This window comes from Leuciscus leuciscus (assembly GCF_965113295.1).
Source record: "Leuciscus leuciscus genome assembly, chromosome: 25".
Classification (NCBI taxonomy): domain Eukaryota; kingdom Metazoa; phylum Chordata; class Actinopteri; order Cypriniformes; family Leuciscidae; genus Leuciscus; species Leuciscus leuciscus.
The window spans coordinates 18,233,306-18,246,298 of NC_138724.1; the positions used below are offsets into that span (position 1 = coordinate 18,233,306).

The 12,993-nt window shown below is 37.5% G+C and overlaps 1 protein-coding gene across 1 annotated transcript; it reads right to left on the reverse strand.

The window, feature by feature from the left end:
* Window positions 1-97: 97 nt before the first annotated feature.
* On the reverse strand, window positions 98-4,449 carry tmem178ba (transmembrane protein 178Ba). Its single transcript, XM_082159536.1, has 4 exons — window positions 3,680-4,449; window positions 2,849-2,965; window positions 717-854; window positions 98-628 (listed from the first exon to the last, which is right to left on the reverse strand). The coding sequence occupies exons 1-4, from the start codon at window positions 4,059-4,061 to the stop codon at window positions 372-374; spliced, it is 894 nt and encodes a 297-aa protein (XP_082015662.1). The 5' UTR covers window positions 4,062-4,449; the 3' UTR covers window positions 98-371.
* Window positions 4,450-12,993: the final 8,544 nt, after the last annotated feature.

Consider the following 12,993-nt stretch of genomic DNA (forward strand, 5'->3'; position numbering starts at 1 on the left):
ATTGTTTTCTTACAATGAGGCATTTTATTGTCCAATGATGAAATTATTGACATTGAAAACATTTATAGCACATAATGAAATCCATGGTAAATCATACATTTTTGAAACTGTGAATTTGTCTCGAAATTCAAACACGATCTACTGAACACAAGGACAAACACCAAGGACATGCTGAACTCATGTCATGATGAAAGCTTTTATACAACTGTACAAATGTGCTTTCATAGGTCCTCTTTGTATAGTCCCAACAGCTATGGCTTGTCACCTTCCAGGACAAAACGTCTTTCAACAGCCTCCGTGATTTTAATACCCATAACAAAGTCTATGAACAAGTTTGTGTTAATGTATCAAGTGTCACAACATGTGAAGCTTTAGCACACCGTTCCGTTCTCCATGCGAGACTTGGGACAAGAGGTACGGGATGGTGGAGGAGGCTGAATCGATGGTGCCAGGGTGCAGAAGAACCCGGCTATGAGGGTCAGTCCCAGCCCTCCCCAGGCACTGAACATGGACCAGCCGTAACCATGGCTTATATCATCCGGGAGGCTGAACAGATAACGTGGGTAGCGAGACAGTTCGAAGTTGATGCCGGCCACACAGGTGCACAGAGAGATGATGCAGAAGGTACCTGTGGTGGGACATAATTACTAATTACTAATCAAAAATAGGGGAGAACCCTAAAACACATTAAGGAGCAATTCAGTGAATTAACATACCTCCCATTAGGAAGAGTAGACCAGCAACGTAATGCATGAGGCCTTGCTGCCAGCAACAGCCCAAAACGCCAATGGTCCAGCCAAAGAGAATGATGGATAGAGCCATGCCCATGAACCCAGCTGTCATCCGACGCAAATCTGGAGGGGAACATAGCAAGTTACTGGGGGTGCCATATCCTGCTCGTGGATTACTACTATCTTGTAGAGTTTAGCTCCAACCTGTTCCAGCACACCTGGCAGGAATTTTTAGTAATTCTGAAGGCATTGATTAGTTTGTTCCAGCTGAACTTGGACAGGAAGGTGGCAATTCCAGGAACAGGATTGGATACCCTTGCTTGAAACTACTGCTATATCAAACACGCTCATTTGCAGGGCCTTTTAATTTGTTATGAGTAGGCAAGCTTTAAGGTGCAGTCACGTTTACTGTTGTTTAGCCAAATTTTGAGAGCGAAATCCAATTCATTCCAATCAGAATCCTTGCAATCAACAGAACCAACAGAAAGCTGCTTGGTTTGAAAGTGATTTCTGTGTGAGCTGTGCCTAATACATCTCTGTGCTACTGACAAAGGATCTTTGGATTTCGCTGAAATGTCCCTAATGTGACTGCACCTTTATCAAGGGCTCAGTAAGTATAGTCAAGTCAAGTCAAGTCAACTTCATTTATATAGCGCTTTTAACAATATAGATTGTTTCAAAGCAGCTTTTCAGTGATAATAGGAAAGTAAAGTAACAGAGATTGTTTTGGCTTTACAGCAGCTCTAGAATAAAGTTATTGTCCAGCTAAACTTAGTTTTGATTGATTCACTTCTGTTTCAAAGATCATTAGTTATTAACTTAGGGGCCGCTAACACGACATCATTCTAACAGAAAACCCTTAATGCGCTCCGGCCCGCTCATTGGCACAACAACAGTGCCTGGTGGCTCGAGAACACAAACCTTGAAATAGGTTCCAAGATGCGAGCGCTGAAAATTTGTGAAAAAAGTTATCGTCTCTGCGTAAACTTCAAAAACGCGAAACTGTGGACTGCGGCAGACTGCGGTAAACCTCGGGATAAACTAATATTAGCGTAGACGGCATTCTTCTTATGATGTAACGAGTAAGTCAGGATTTATCGGAAGTGTTCCCGGTTCTGGCTGACCTAATCTATGCAGCCATACATTGAATTATAGAAGTTGATAATGTGTTATGTGTATGCTAGGTCAAAGAGATTTAGTTTTTAGTTTAGATTTAACTGACAGAGTGTGTCTGCTTCCCGGAGAATGTTAGGAATACTGTTCCAAATTTTTGGTGCTAGATAGGAAAAGGATCTACCGCCAGCAGGCGATTTTGATATTCTAGGTATTATCAACTGGCCAGAATTTTGAGATCGCAATAGACGTGAAGGACTATAATGCGTTAAGAGCTTGCTCAAGTACTGCGGAGCTAAACCATTTTGTGCTTTGTAAGTATCAGCAATATTTTAAAATGTATACGATGTTTAATAGGGAGCCAATGCAGTGTTGACAGAACCGGGCTAATATAGTCATACTTCCTGGTTCTGGTAAGAACTCGAGCTGCTGCGTTTTGGACCAGCTGGAGTTTATTTATTAAGCGTGCAGGGCAACCACCCAGTAGAGCATTACAATAATCTGGCCTTGATGTCATGAATGCATGAACTAATTGTTCCGCATTTGTCATTGAGAGCATATGACGTAATTAAATATATTTTTAAGATGGAAGAATGCGGTTTTACAGATACTAGAAACGTGACTTTCAAATGAAAGATTGGTATCAAAGAGCACACCCAGGTTCCTAACCGACTACGAAGACTTGACAGAGCAGCCATTAAGTTAGACAGTATTCTAGGTTATTACGTGAGGACGTTTTTTGTCCAATAATTAGAATCTCTTTTTTTTTTTTTTTGAATTAAGTAGTTCAGTTAATTTTGTGAATTGGTAAGTTTCGTCAGGGCGTGAAGAAATATAGAGCTGAGTATCATCAGCATAACAGTGAAAACTAATGCCATGCTTCCTAATGACTCCTAATCGCATGGTAGACTAGTATACTAGTAACACTACATGGAAGACCCCTTCCCACTATGGAGGGCCCAGGATAACACTGATGCAGATCGAAAAGAGCAAGTCCCACTCACGCAGGGCATGCCAATCATCTTGCTGGATAGTCTTGGTGATGTTGTAGGAAAGATCCTTTCGAGTCACTGCAGGGGAGGAGTAAAAGTACCTTATAAAGGAGCAACGCTCGATAGTTCCTGGAAAAACAAGAAAATCAGAATCAGCATTACATCCGATCCCAGTATGATCCCAAGCTCCAAGATATAAAGTAGGTCCAGACAGTTGTTAGTGGTTGTAAAGCTCATGGTTAGGTGGACCAGGTCCTCTGTTGAGCTGAGCCTGCTTTTGCATATGGACAAGTGTCACATTTAGATGTGTAAACTACACAAATGGTCAAGTGAGTATTGCTCGTAAGTAGCAATTAAATAAGTAGTTCTCAATCCAGGTCCCAGAGTACCCTAGCAGACCATGTTCAATTATTGGAGCCTCTACTAATGAGTTGATGAAATATATCAAGTGTATTGAATGAGGTCGGTACACATTCAAAATGTGTATTGCTCAGGTACTCCAGAACCAAGATTGCGGACCACTGATCTAAGCCACTACAATTCATATAGAGAACAGAATGTATAACTACAATTCATGTTCAGAGGTGCTCATTATGTTTAATATTGAGGAAAATATCCAACAGTGCCCTGTGCAACTGATTAAAATGAATTGGCATTTTACTCTGATGCATAGTACATTGCAAAGCAGATGCTTCAATAATGTGAGCCTGGAAAATGCCATTTCAAGCTAGTAGACATGTCTTCTAGCTTGAAATGGCATTTTCCAGGCTCTCATTATTGTAGCATTTGCTTTGCATCAACACAGCCAACACATTCCTATAAGACTCAGTTGGATGTTTTTACCTTTCTGAATGAGCTCTTCGATGTCTGGGTCAAATCCCACCCTGTAGCATTTGCTCCACAGCCCCATGTTGGTTGAATTGTAGCGTCTGCTGCACTCATCCGCCGCGCTCATCGCGAACAGCTGACGCCGGTTTCTAGTCAGCAGCAGTCGGTTTTCCCATCGGTCCAGGTTCGCTCGGCTGGCTCGCAGTGGAAGGCTGTGGTTGGGGATGTATATGAAACCCGGATCGCTCCTGCGGTTCGAGAAAGTGCGGCAACGTTCCTTGTATCTCCTCGCGTCTGTTTCGTACCAGTGATCCGATGAGATTGCGATCGTCAAGAAACACAAGGCGACGAGAGACAGACAGAGACCCGTGTACAGAAGCCACTTCCCCGTCGCCATCGTTCTGCCAGGCCGCCGATCAGCACCTCATGGTGGACAGCTCCTTTCACCGACGCAGCGACTCAATCCTGCTTCAGCATCTCTTTGCGTGTTAAAAAAGCGAAATGGTGTGCTTGCTGTAAACATGCCCTTTCAAATGAATGAGATACGTCGACTATTACAAAAAAATCAAAAAAATCCCGTTCCGTCTGTAATTTCCTCTAGCCTGCTCGTGGACTGTATTTGAGGAGCTCTTCCTCTCTGAGCTGCTGCAGGCAGGGACACAATCACACAGAGAGGAACTGAGAATCATGCAAAAATCATGACTGAAAAAGAAATAAAAAAATAATGGAAATGGAAATTATTTAAAAAATGACGACTGAAAAGGCATTTAAAAATAAAGGAACTGGAAATTATTAAAAAATGACGACTGAAAGGCATTTAAAAACAAAGGAACTGGAAATTATTAAAAAATGACGACTGAAAAGGCATTTAAAAATAAACTGAAAATTATTTAAAAACTGACGACTAAAAAGGCATTTAAAAATAAAAGAACTGGATATTATTAAAAAATAACGACTGAAAAGGCATTTAAAAATAAAAGAACTGGATATTATAAAAAAATAAAGACTGAAAAGGAATTAAAAAATAAAGGAACTAAAAATTATTTAAAAGTTATGACTAAAAAGGAATTTAAAAACTGAAAAAGATTTTAAAAATTGATTCGTTCAAATAAATCACTGCAAATACAAAAGTAACTTTTAAATAATCTCGATTATTTTACCCACTTAAAATTGAGCAGTTGGTTTGATTTACCACTCTTCATATTCTGCTTGTGTATTTCACGCCTTAAATATAGAAAATAAATAAATAAGTAAACCCACACACACGTGAGACACTAAAGCTTACCATTCACTTGGCCTTTGTTGCTTTCTCATGTTAAGCATGTTACCATTCGGGGAACAACAGTTAAAAGTTCTGAACAAAATAAGCTTTAAGACTGCTTTAAAGTCACGTATAAAAGGGTTAATGACTCGTAGTCATTTCAAATGAATGTTTATTGGTAATGGGTGCACAGTAGTATCAAAGAACAGGGGCGATTTACACAATGGCCTCCATGGGGATCAGAGAGTTGGGTGGTTATATAGGTCTATATAAATATGTACATATATCCATTAAACAGAGAAGAGTGGAAAATGATCAGCAAAAAAAAGCATTTCCTGATACTTTAAAAAATATATAATTTAGACTTAAGTAAAACATATTCAATGAATATAAATTATATAAATTAATTGATGTGATTTTATGAGTTGGATCTCCCAGTATACATTGGCCTATTAAGGTATATAAAAAAGCCAAAGTCATTAATATTTCTGTTTAATGTGATGCAGCATTTCACATTTTTTCCCCATGTATAACATGTCTATCCTCCAGTTTCACAGACAAGGCTTAAGATTAGTCCCAGACTAAAATGCATGTTGGAGCAGTTTTAACTGAAAGAAATTTGCACTAACATATCTTAAAATGTCAAAACCATTGTTTTGTCTCAAGATGCAAACCAGTAGTGTTGTTTTTATAAGGCAAGTTTATAAAAACTACTTAAAAGCCCTAATTGAACTAAGGCCAAATGCTGGCTTAATCTAAGCCCTGTCTGTGAAACCAGGCCTAAGTGTCCAGGCTGTCATTGTAGCATTTGCTTTGCAAAATTGAAAAGGTGTAAATCTGAAGACTTTTATCAGGTATTGGTGTGTTTGATCAGGGTTGGAGAAACATAAGTAGTCCTCAGGAGTGGGGTTTCACAACCCATTCTACCCTAAAAAAAAATAACATCTAGTTGAACACTTTTTCTTAACTTAAACTGGCAACATATCTCAGGGGATAGAGGTTTCAAAAATGTGCTAAATAACAGCATGAACATCATGAGACATAATTTTCTTAAACCAATGTTCACAATTAATATTAGCAGTTTTATTGTTTGTACTGAAAAGCAAAATTAATATACAACTACTTTCTGCAAAGTCAGAATGTCCAGCAACATGGGCAAATTTGTTTTGAGTCATTCTGTACCTTTTGTGTTAAAGATCTTACTGCCAACATCAACTTTTAAACCCGTCATAGTACCATTTAAACTAAGCATATTTAAGTTTATTAAATATTACAGCAAACAATTTCTTACTCAACCATACTTGCGTACCCCATTTTCATTATAAATACAACACTTGCGATATTCTACTTTCCCCCTCTAATTAAAGTTTGAAAAATGACCTCAAAAGTATTCATCCTTTCTTTGGAACTTGGGAAAGTGATGGGAGCCTCCATTTTAAATTGTGTTTATTTTTAACAAAACTATTTTATCCTTAATTTGACGTGGTCGACCTCAACACGTCCACTGTCTGTTGAGGGAAAGTTGAAACAAGTTAGTCGAAAAGTCACTTAAATCCACACAATTATTTATTTGATAACCTGTTAGCTTATTGGTGGATAAAGTAATAACAGGGTTAAACACCCAATAGGAAGGACCGCAAATTGAATATTAAAGAGGCCTGTTCACACCAAGAACTAGACTATAACGTTATACAGGCCTACCATGTGTACATGTGCAAACAAATTATCTTTTAACGTAAGGGTTAAAAAGCTTAACATTCAACAAAGTACAAAACACCACCTCCAGTATTTCTCAAACGTCTTTATTCAGTGCAGTTTACTCTTCAGTTCTCAAAATAAAATATTAATAGATTTAGCACAAAAACGGTCAATAAAAAAAAAAGAAAAAGGGTGTAAGTAACGTTAACTCCCACATTTCAGGCCATTTAAAAGATCAGATAGGGGGCGCCATCAAAGTTACCAATTTAAAAAATAAAATAAACTTAATGCAGTTCGTTAGAAGAACGTTGACAAATATATATAATGTTTTATAAAAATAAAATAAAAAGCCTAGCATGCTACACACAACACGAAGCATGATTCGAGCACTTACACGAGTCTGTTATACACAACGCAATGAAACGGCTGTCTCGGAGGAATCCTAACCCGCAGCGAGTGTCTGAGCGCGGCCTTGTTTGCAGGATCACTGGAGAGGTCCGCAAAAGTTCGCCATGCTCAGTTTAATCTGCTCGGGGTGCTGGAAGCCCACAGGTCGGAAGCCTGTGCAACAGAGTTGAACTCTTCGCGGCAGCAGGACTGTCCGCGCGCAAAACACTCAAACCTGTGAGACCGAGCATCAGAGTACTCTATAGCTTTTTTACACGAATCGGAACCACGGACAACTTCCTGTAATATACTGAAAGCTTAAGACAAAACAGCATAAATACCGTACAGGAAGCCAGAGAGCGTTAGGGTTAGAAAAAGTACTCTGCTTTTTCTCTCACGCAGTGACGGTTTATATAGTGTCGATGATGTCATGAGTATGGCCCCTCCCACTGATCTCTGATTGGCTAGATCGCCCGCCAAATTGCTGATTAAACTCAATCACATTTGATAGGCACTAATTGCATTATTCAACTCAAATTAGACAAAAACAACATGATTACATTATTAATATGGTCGTGGAACCCCTTCAAATAGCCACATCCTGAAAGTTGAACTTTATTAATTGAAAAGAAAGAATGTCCATCCATAACACAAATCTGTGATTGAACAAATTGCAAAGATTATGCAGAGATTATTTATCAAAATAAATTTTTCAGTCGTGACGTCATGGGTTCACTCTTGAATTTCTAATGGGCTTTTCTAATGGTTTTGTTAGATTTAGTGAATTAATACTGTGGTTATCATTACCTGAAAAAAACTTTCACGTTTTTTTCCTCCCACAAAATAAAATACATGCAGTTATTATTTACAACTAAACGCTAAAATGTATTTTTTTTTTAGTTTAATGACATATAGGCCAACCCGAAAATTATGCTGCCTTCATGTGTTATCGGAATGATCGTAAATAGGTAGGCCTTGTTTTCAAGCCTAGTTAAAAAAAATCGACATGAATGCTCTCTCAAGTCAAAATTTGAATGTGATGTGGTCGTAATCACGACTTCAGAAGTGGGAAGTAGGAAATTTCCGATAGCACATGAAGATTAGTATTTTGTTCATCACAAATTAACACAACCTTTGTGAATTTTGAAACCTAAATACAATCTGCAGAAGAAAAAAAGCTAAAGTAAGCTGAACGACTGCATGACTTCCGTGTAACTAAACTTCCAACAACTCTTTCAATTTCTAGCCTGCTATATATATATATATGTGTGTGTGTGTGTGTGTGTGTGTGTGTGTGTGTGTGTGTGTGTGTGTGTGTGTGTGTGTGTGTGTGTGTGTGTGTGTGTATAAACATTTACCACGAAAGAGAGTGATACCAAACTCGTGATTAATTTGGTGTGATAACGTTTAATGTCTCCGACTCCTCTCCCGTTTAGCCACTTATTAGCAACTGCCTTTCTCAAGACAAGTAAAAGCTTTTCAAATATCACAAGGGGTATTAATGATGTATTTTATGTTGTAGAATAAAACGTGAAAATCTTTCAGACCTAATCTCAGGAAATTTTACACACACACAAAAAAAATCCATTGACTTCATCAGACGTGCTAAAATGCTAACTCGTTTCCAGGTTTTTGGCCTACAGAAATACGTCATCCCTGCAGCACTCCATGATGTCATACAGGTTTGGAACATCATGAGAGTGAGCAAATAGTGACTATTCATTTTGAGCGAATTATTCCTTTAATCTTTCACATTTGCTGTTCTTATGGCAGGAGTTTGTTGTTTCCAGTAGATGGCAGTAGCGACACACTCGCTAATCTCGTCCAGCTGTCCTCTGTGTGAGAAATCATAACACGTCCTCTACTGTACTTGAGTGAAAGTGAGATGTCCACCACCGGACACCAGGTAGACCACCACCTAAAATGATTATAGTTCTGCACAATAATTGTAATAAACGATAATCCTTTCTCTATTAATATGCATTCAGTTTATTAGCATAATAATCTAACATGTCACTGTCATTGCAAACACGCATGTACCATATTGATGCACATTAAACTGAATGATATAATCCCATAATTTGCTCTTAGCTATCTTTTAGGTGCTGAGGCAGCATTTATTGGTGGGAAGGTGAGCAGGGTATTAATGCAGACAGACAGCATATTCTGGGCCAGTGACAGTGAGTCAGCACCAGCAGAGGGGGGGAGAGAGAGAGGAGAGGGGGTTGGGGGGGGGGGTGGAAGAGAGGTAAAGTTCTACATCACTAACCAAAAAGCTGCAACCGACAAAACACGAAAAGAAGCATGCATATAACACAAATCATTTTTAAAGAGCAAGCAATGGTTTTTTTGCATGCACACGTTGTTGCTACTGATACACATGGACATATTGCACCATACTGCAGTGAATCTCCTTGATGCTGTTGAGCTGACATTGAAGAGGCTTGGGAATCTTATTACATTCCTTGTTCTTTATACATACCTTTTTGACTGTCAAATTCATGCTTGTTTGCAGTTATTTCACATTCTGATGCCAGGACTGATTTGGATGCCAATGAGTGAGATATTCTTTGCTGCAGGAGTTTTCTCACTCACTCACTCTCTCACGCAGGCGCTCTAAACTGCTGAATTCTCTGCTTCATGGAAGACTGCAGAAGCCTGCTGGGTGCTGCTGAGCCTTTCTGACCTGCCTGTCCTTGACTGCTCTTGAGAGAATGATGGAGGGAGAGAGTGGGAGAGAGAAAGAGAGAGCTCCAAAGCACTGGCACAAAACTCCTCGCTCTTCATGCTTCGCAAAAAGAGAGAAAAAAAAAAAGAGCACATGGCTCATTGCCATTATCTTCAAATTCTATCAAACGAAAAACATACTCAACCAATGTGTTTCACTGCAAAACACAAGCTATATTTTATTCTATAAGTTTACTTATTATCATTATTATAAAAAATATTATATATATGTATATATATATATATGTATGTATGTATGTATGTATAATTTCAAAAATAATAAAGATAAAAGTTAAATTTGGCAAAAAAAAGAGGATAAAATGATCATATCCATAAACTGCTGTCACATCAAAGTCAAGGACGTCTGAAAAGTGTAAACTGTCTAAAATCAGCTGCGGTTGATGATGTGATACCTAAAGAGTGACTTTCATGCTGCCAACAATGTCACAAACTGAGAGCGTAGATCATGTGATCCGGAGAGGAGGAGTCACACTGAACCTGAGAGTGAAGGAAATAAACTGACTGGTTAATAGACAAAACTCAAAATATCATAAGTATTTATTTCTAATATAATATATAAAAAATGGATTAATATAATTTATGTTCATAAGATGTATATGTATATTCTGTCAAAAATGTTGACATTCTTCTAAAATTAAATGTACATTTTTTGGGGGATAATAACACAGAAACGCATAAAAACATTATGTTTGGCAAGAAATTCGCAATGTTAGAATGATAGATGTCGATTTAGTCCATTTTAGGAATTCTTAATAATTGTTCAAAATATCATTGAAAATAGAAATAATAAATAAAGCAACAAGAACAACAATACAGATGAAATCTATAGCTAAATACAGCAATTATTGTGGTCCAAGTGCTTTAAGACATATCAAACCAACTAAAATGAATGCTTTAGAAGTATTTTTTTCCATTGTTGGTTCATGTTAATTAATGTTAACAAATGGAACCAATGAATCTTTTTTAATGTAAAGCAAAAGTAAATAATCTATTAGTATTTGTTTGTTAGTTTTGTTTTTATATATATAAAAAAATTGTTTAAAGAGCTATGATGGAATGTTGGCTTATTGGCAAGTATATGAATTTTTTTCACAATAAAAATGCCGTTACTGTAAAAACATCAGTGCCAACATTAATCATTTTCTTTGCAATATTGTGCTCTCGAAAATCTAAAAGGGAGCGAACATATGCATTACCAGCGAACATATATTAATGAGGACATCACAGCACTTCTGCGCACTGACACTATCACATTACTGACAAACAGATGACCCTCTTCAACGAGTCTGATGGAACTTAAATGACAGTGTGAGCTGTAGATTGTATATATATGGTGATGGATGATGATGACTCTTTCTCCTCCGTCCTCAGTGCCGCAGGCTGACACAGCTGGAAGGAGTGATCTGTATTCTGGGAACAGTGAGGTCAACCAATGCTCAGCCACTGCAACTTATTAAAAGGCTAGATGTACTGACTGATAGACCGAGAGAAGCAGCATATGCACTGCATAAGCACTGACTTGTACATACATGTGCTGATACAAGTGCTGGATATGCATATGGACAGCATAAAAACATGCTATACCTGACAAAAACAAAACAGAGCACAGTGCTCTTTTTCCCTTTATCGTTTTAATTTCAATTCCCCAAACTATGTAACGCACATATGTTCAGGGCTATTACTGTATCTATCCATACGGCGCATCAACTTTTACTGGCCTTGGTTTGATAAAGAGCACTGTGCATAGTTTACATAAGATGGACGAATTGATGGACATGCCTTTAATTATTAAACACGGCTGACGGCAGCATTACAGAGATAATGCGAAGAGGAAGAAACCATAAAGTGAGGCAAAGGAAAGGCACAGACTGAATGAATGGATGGGTGGATGTATAGATTGATGCATGCATTAATATCTGCATTACGCAGTCCGATGCGACCATCTGATTTCAGAGCAGCGCAGTCAGAGAGAGAGAGAGAGAGAGAGAGAGAGAGAGGGGGGGGGAAAACGCTTTATCAGGTAATCATATTCTGAACACATGACACATGCAGGAACAGTGCCATCTGCAACTCAATCTGACTGATGCAGTGTGATGTGCTCCAGATCATTCAGAGCTTTCCGAAGACACAAAACAGATCTGAAAGACTTGCATTCGTCAAGACATTAATGTTGCAGTCAGATAGAGGAAAAGTCTCGCATGATGACAGCAGGATATGCATGATTCATCTGTATTGAGTTGCGCAGAGTTTCCGTCTTTAAAGGGAGTGACTAGCAGCACTGAACGTGCCAGAGGCCTGACTAAGGGAAATGCAAAGTCCCATTAGCCCGACTTTCCATCTGATTTATGAGTATTTACATCTGTGTGTGTGTGTGTGTGTGTGTGTGTGTGTGTGTGTGTGTGTGTGTGTGTGTGTGTGTGTGTATGTGAGTGTGTGTTCCCTTCAGAATTATTTCAGCAAATGGTAAGGTATTTATAAAACACAACATGTGCAGCTTGTGCACACAGAAAAGTGACAACCCAACCTGTTATGAAAAATACTCTTGACCTGTAAACACAGTAACAACTTTTTGGTAAAAACAAAAGTCTCTTTTGTTTAACTGTATTTTATTTGCTAAAATAAAATCATTTATATAAAATAATATAATAAAATATAAGTAATGTTATATAATATACTTTTTTTTCTATATTAATTTCATTCCATATATATAATTTTATTTAGAGAATAAAAAGAAAGGTATAAAGCACTGAATTTATTTATTTATTTATTTTTTAGCATTTTTAATGTATTGTGTGTATATATATATGTTTATAATGGGTACATTTAATATATATTTATATAACTAATTTTTATTAATAAATATTATATTTATATATGAATAAAATATTTATTTTTTATATATTAATTATATATATATATATTAATTATGATATAATATTTATCATTTCACATAAATACTAAATAAATATACCTATTTTACATTTGTATTTATTTAGTATATACTTTTCATTAGAAAGTATATTTGCTTTCTAAAAAAAAAAGAAAAAAGTATTTATTCCCTAAATGATCCGAAAACACTGACTTTGCACTCAAGCCAATAACCTTGTCTGACCTCAGATAGCCTATATCTCGGGGCTTCCATTAGGGCGCTCTGTTTTTGTGACTGAGAAATCTGAGCAATCCTCAATCAGCGCAGCAGACGGCGGAGATTACCCAAACACGAGCTGCTGTTAAT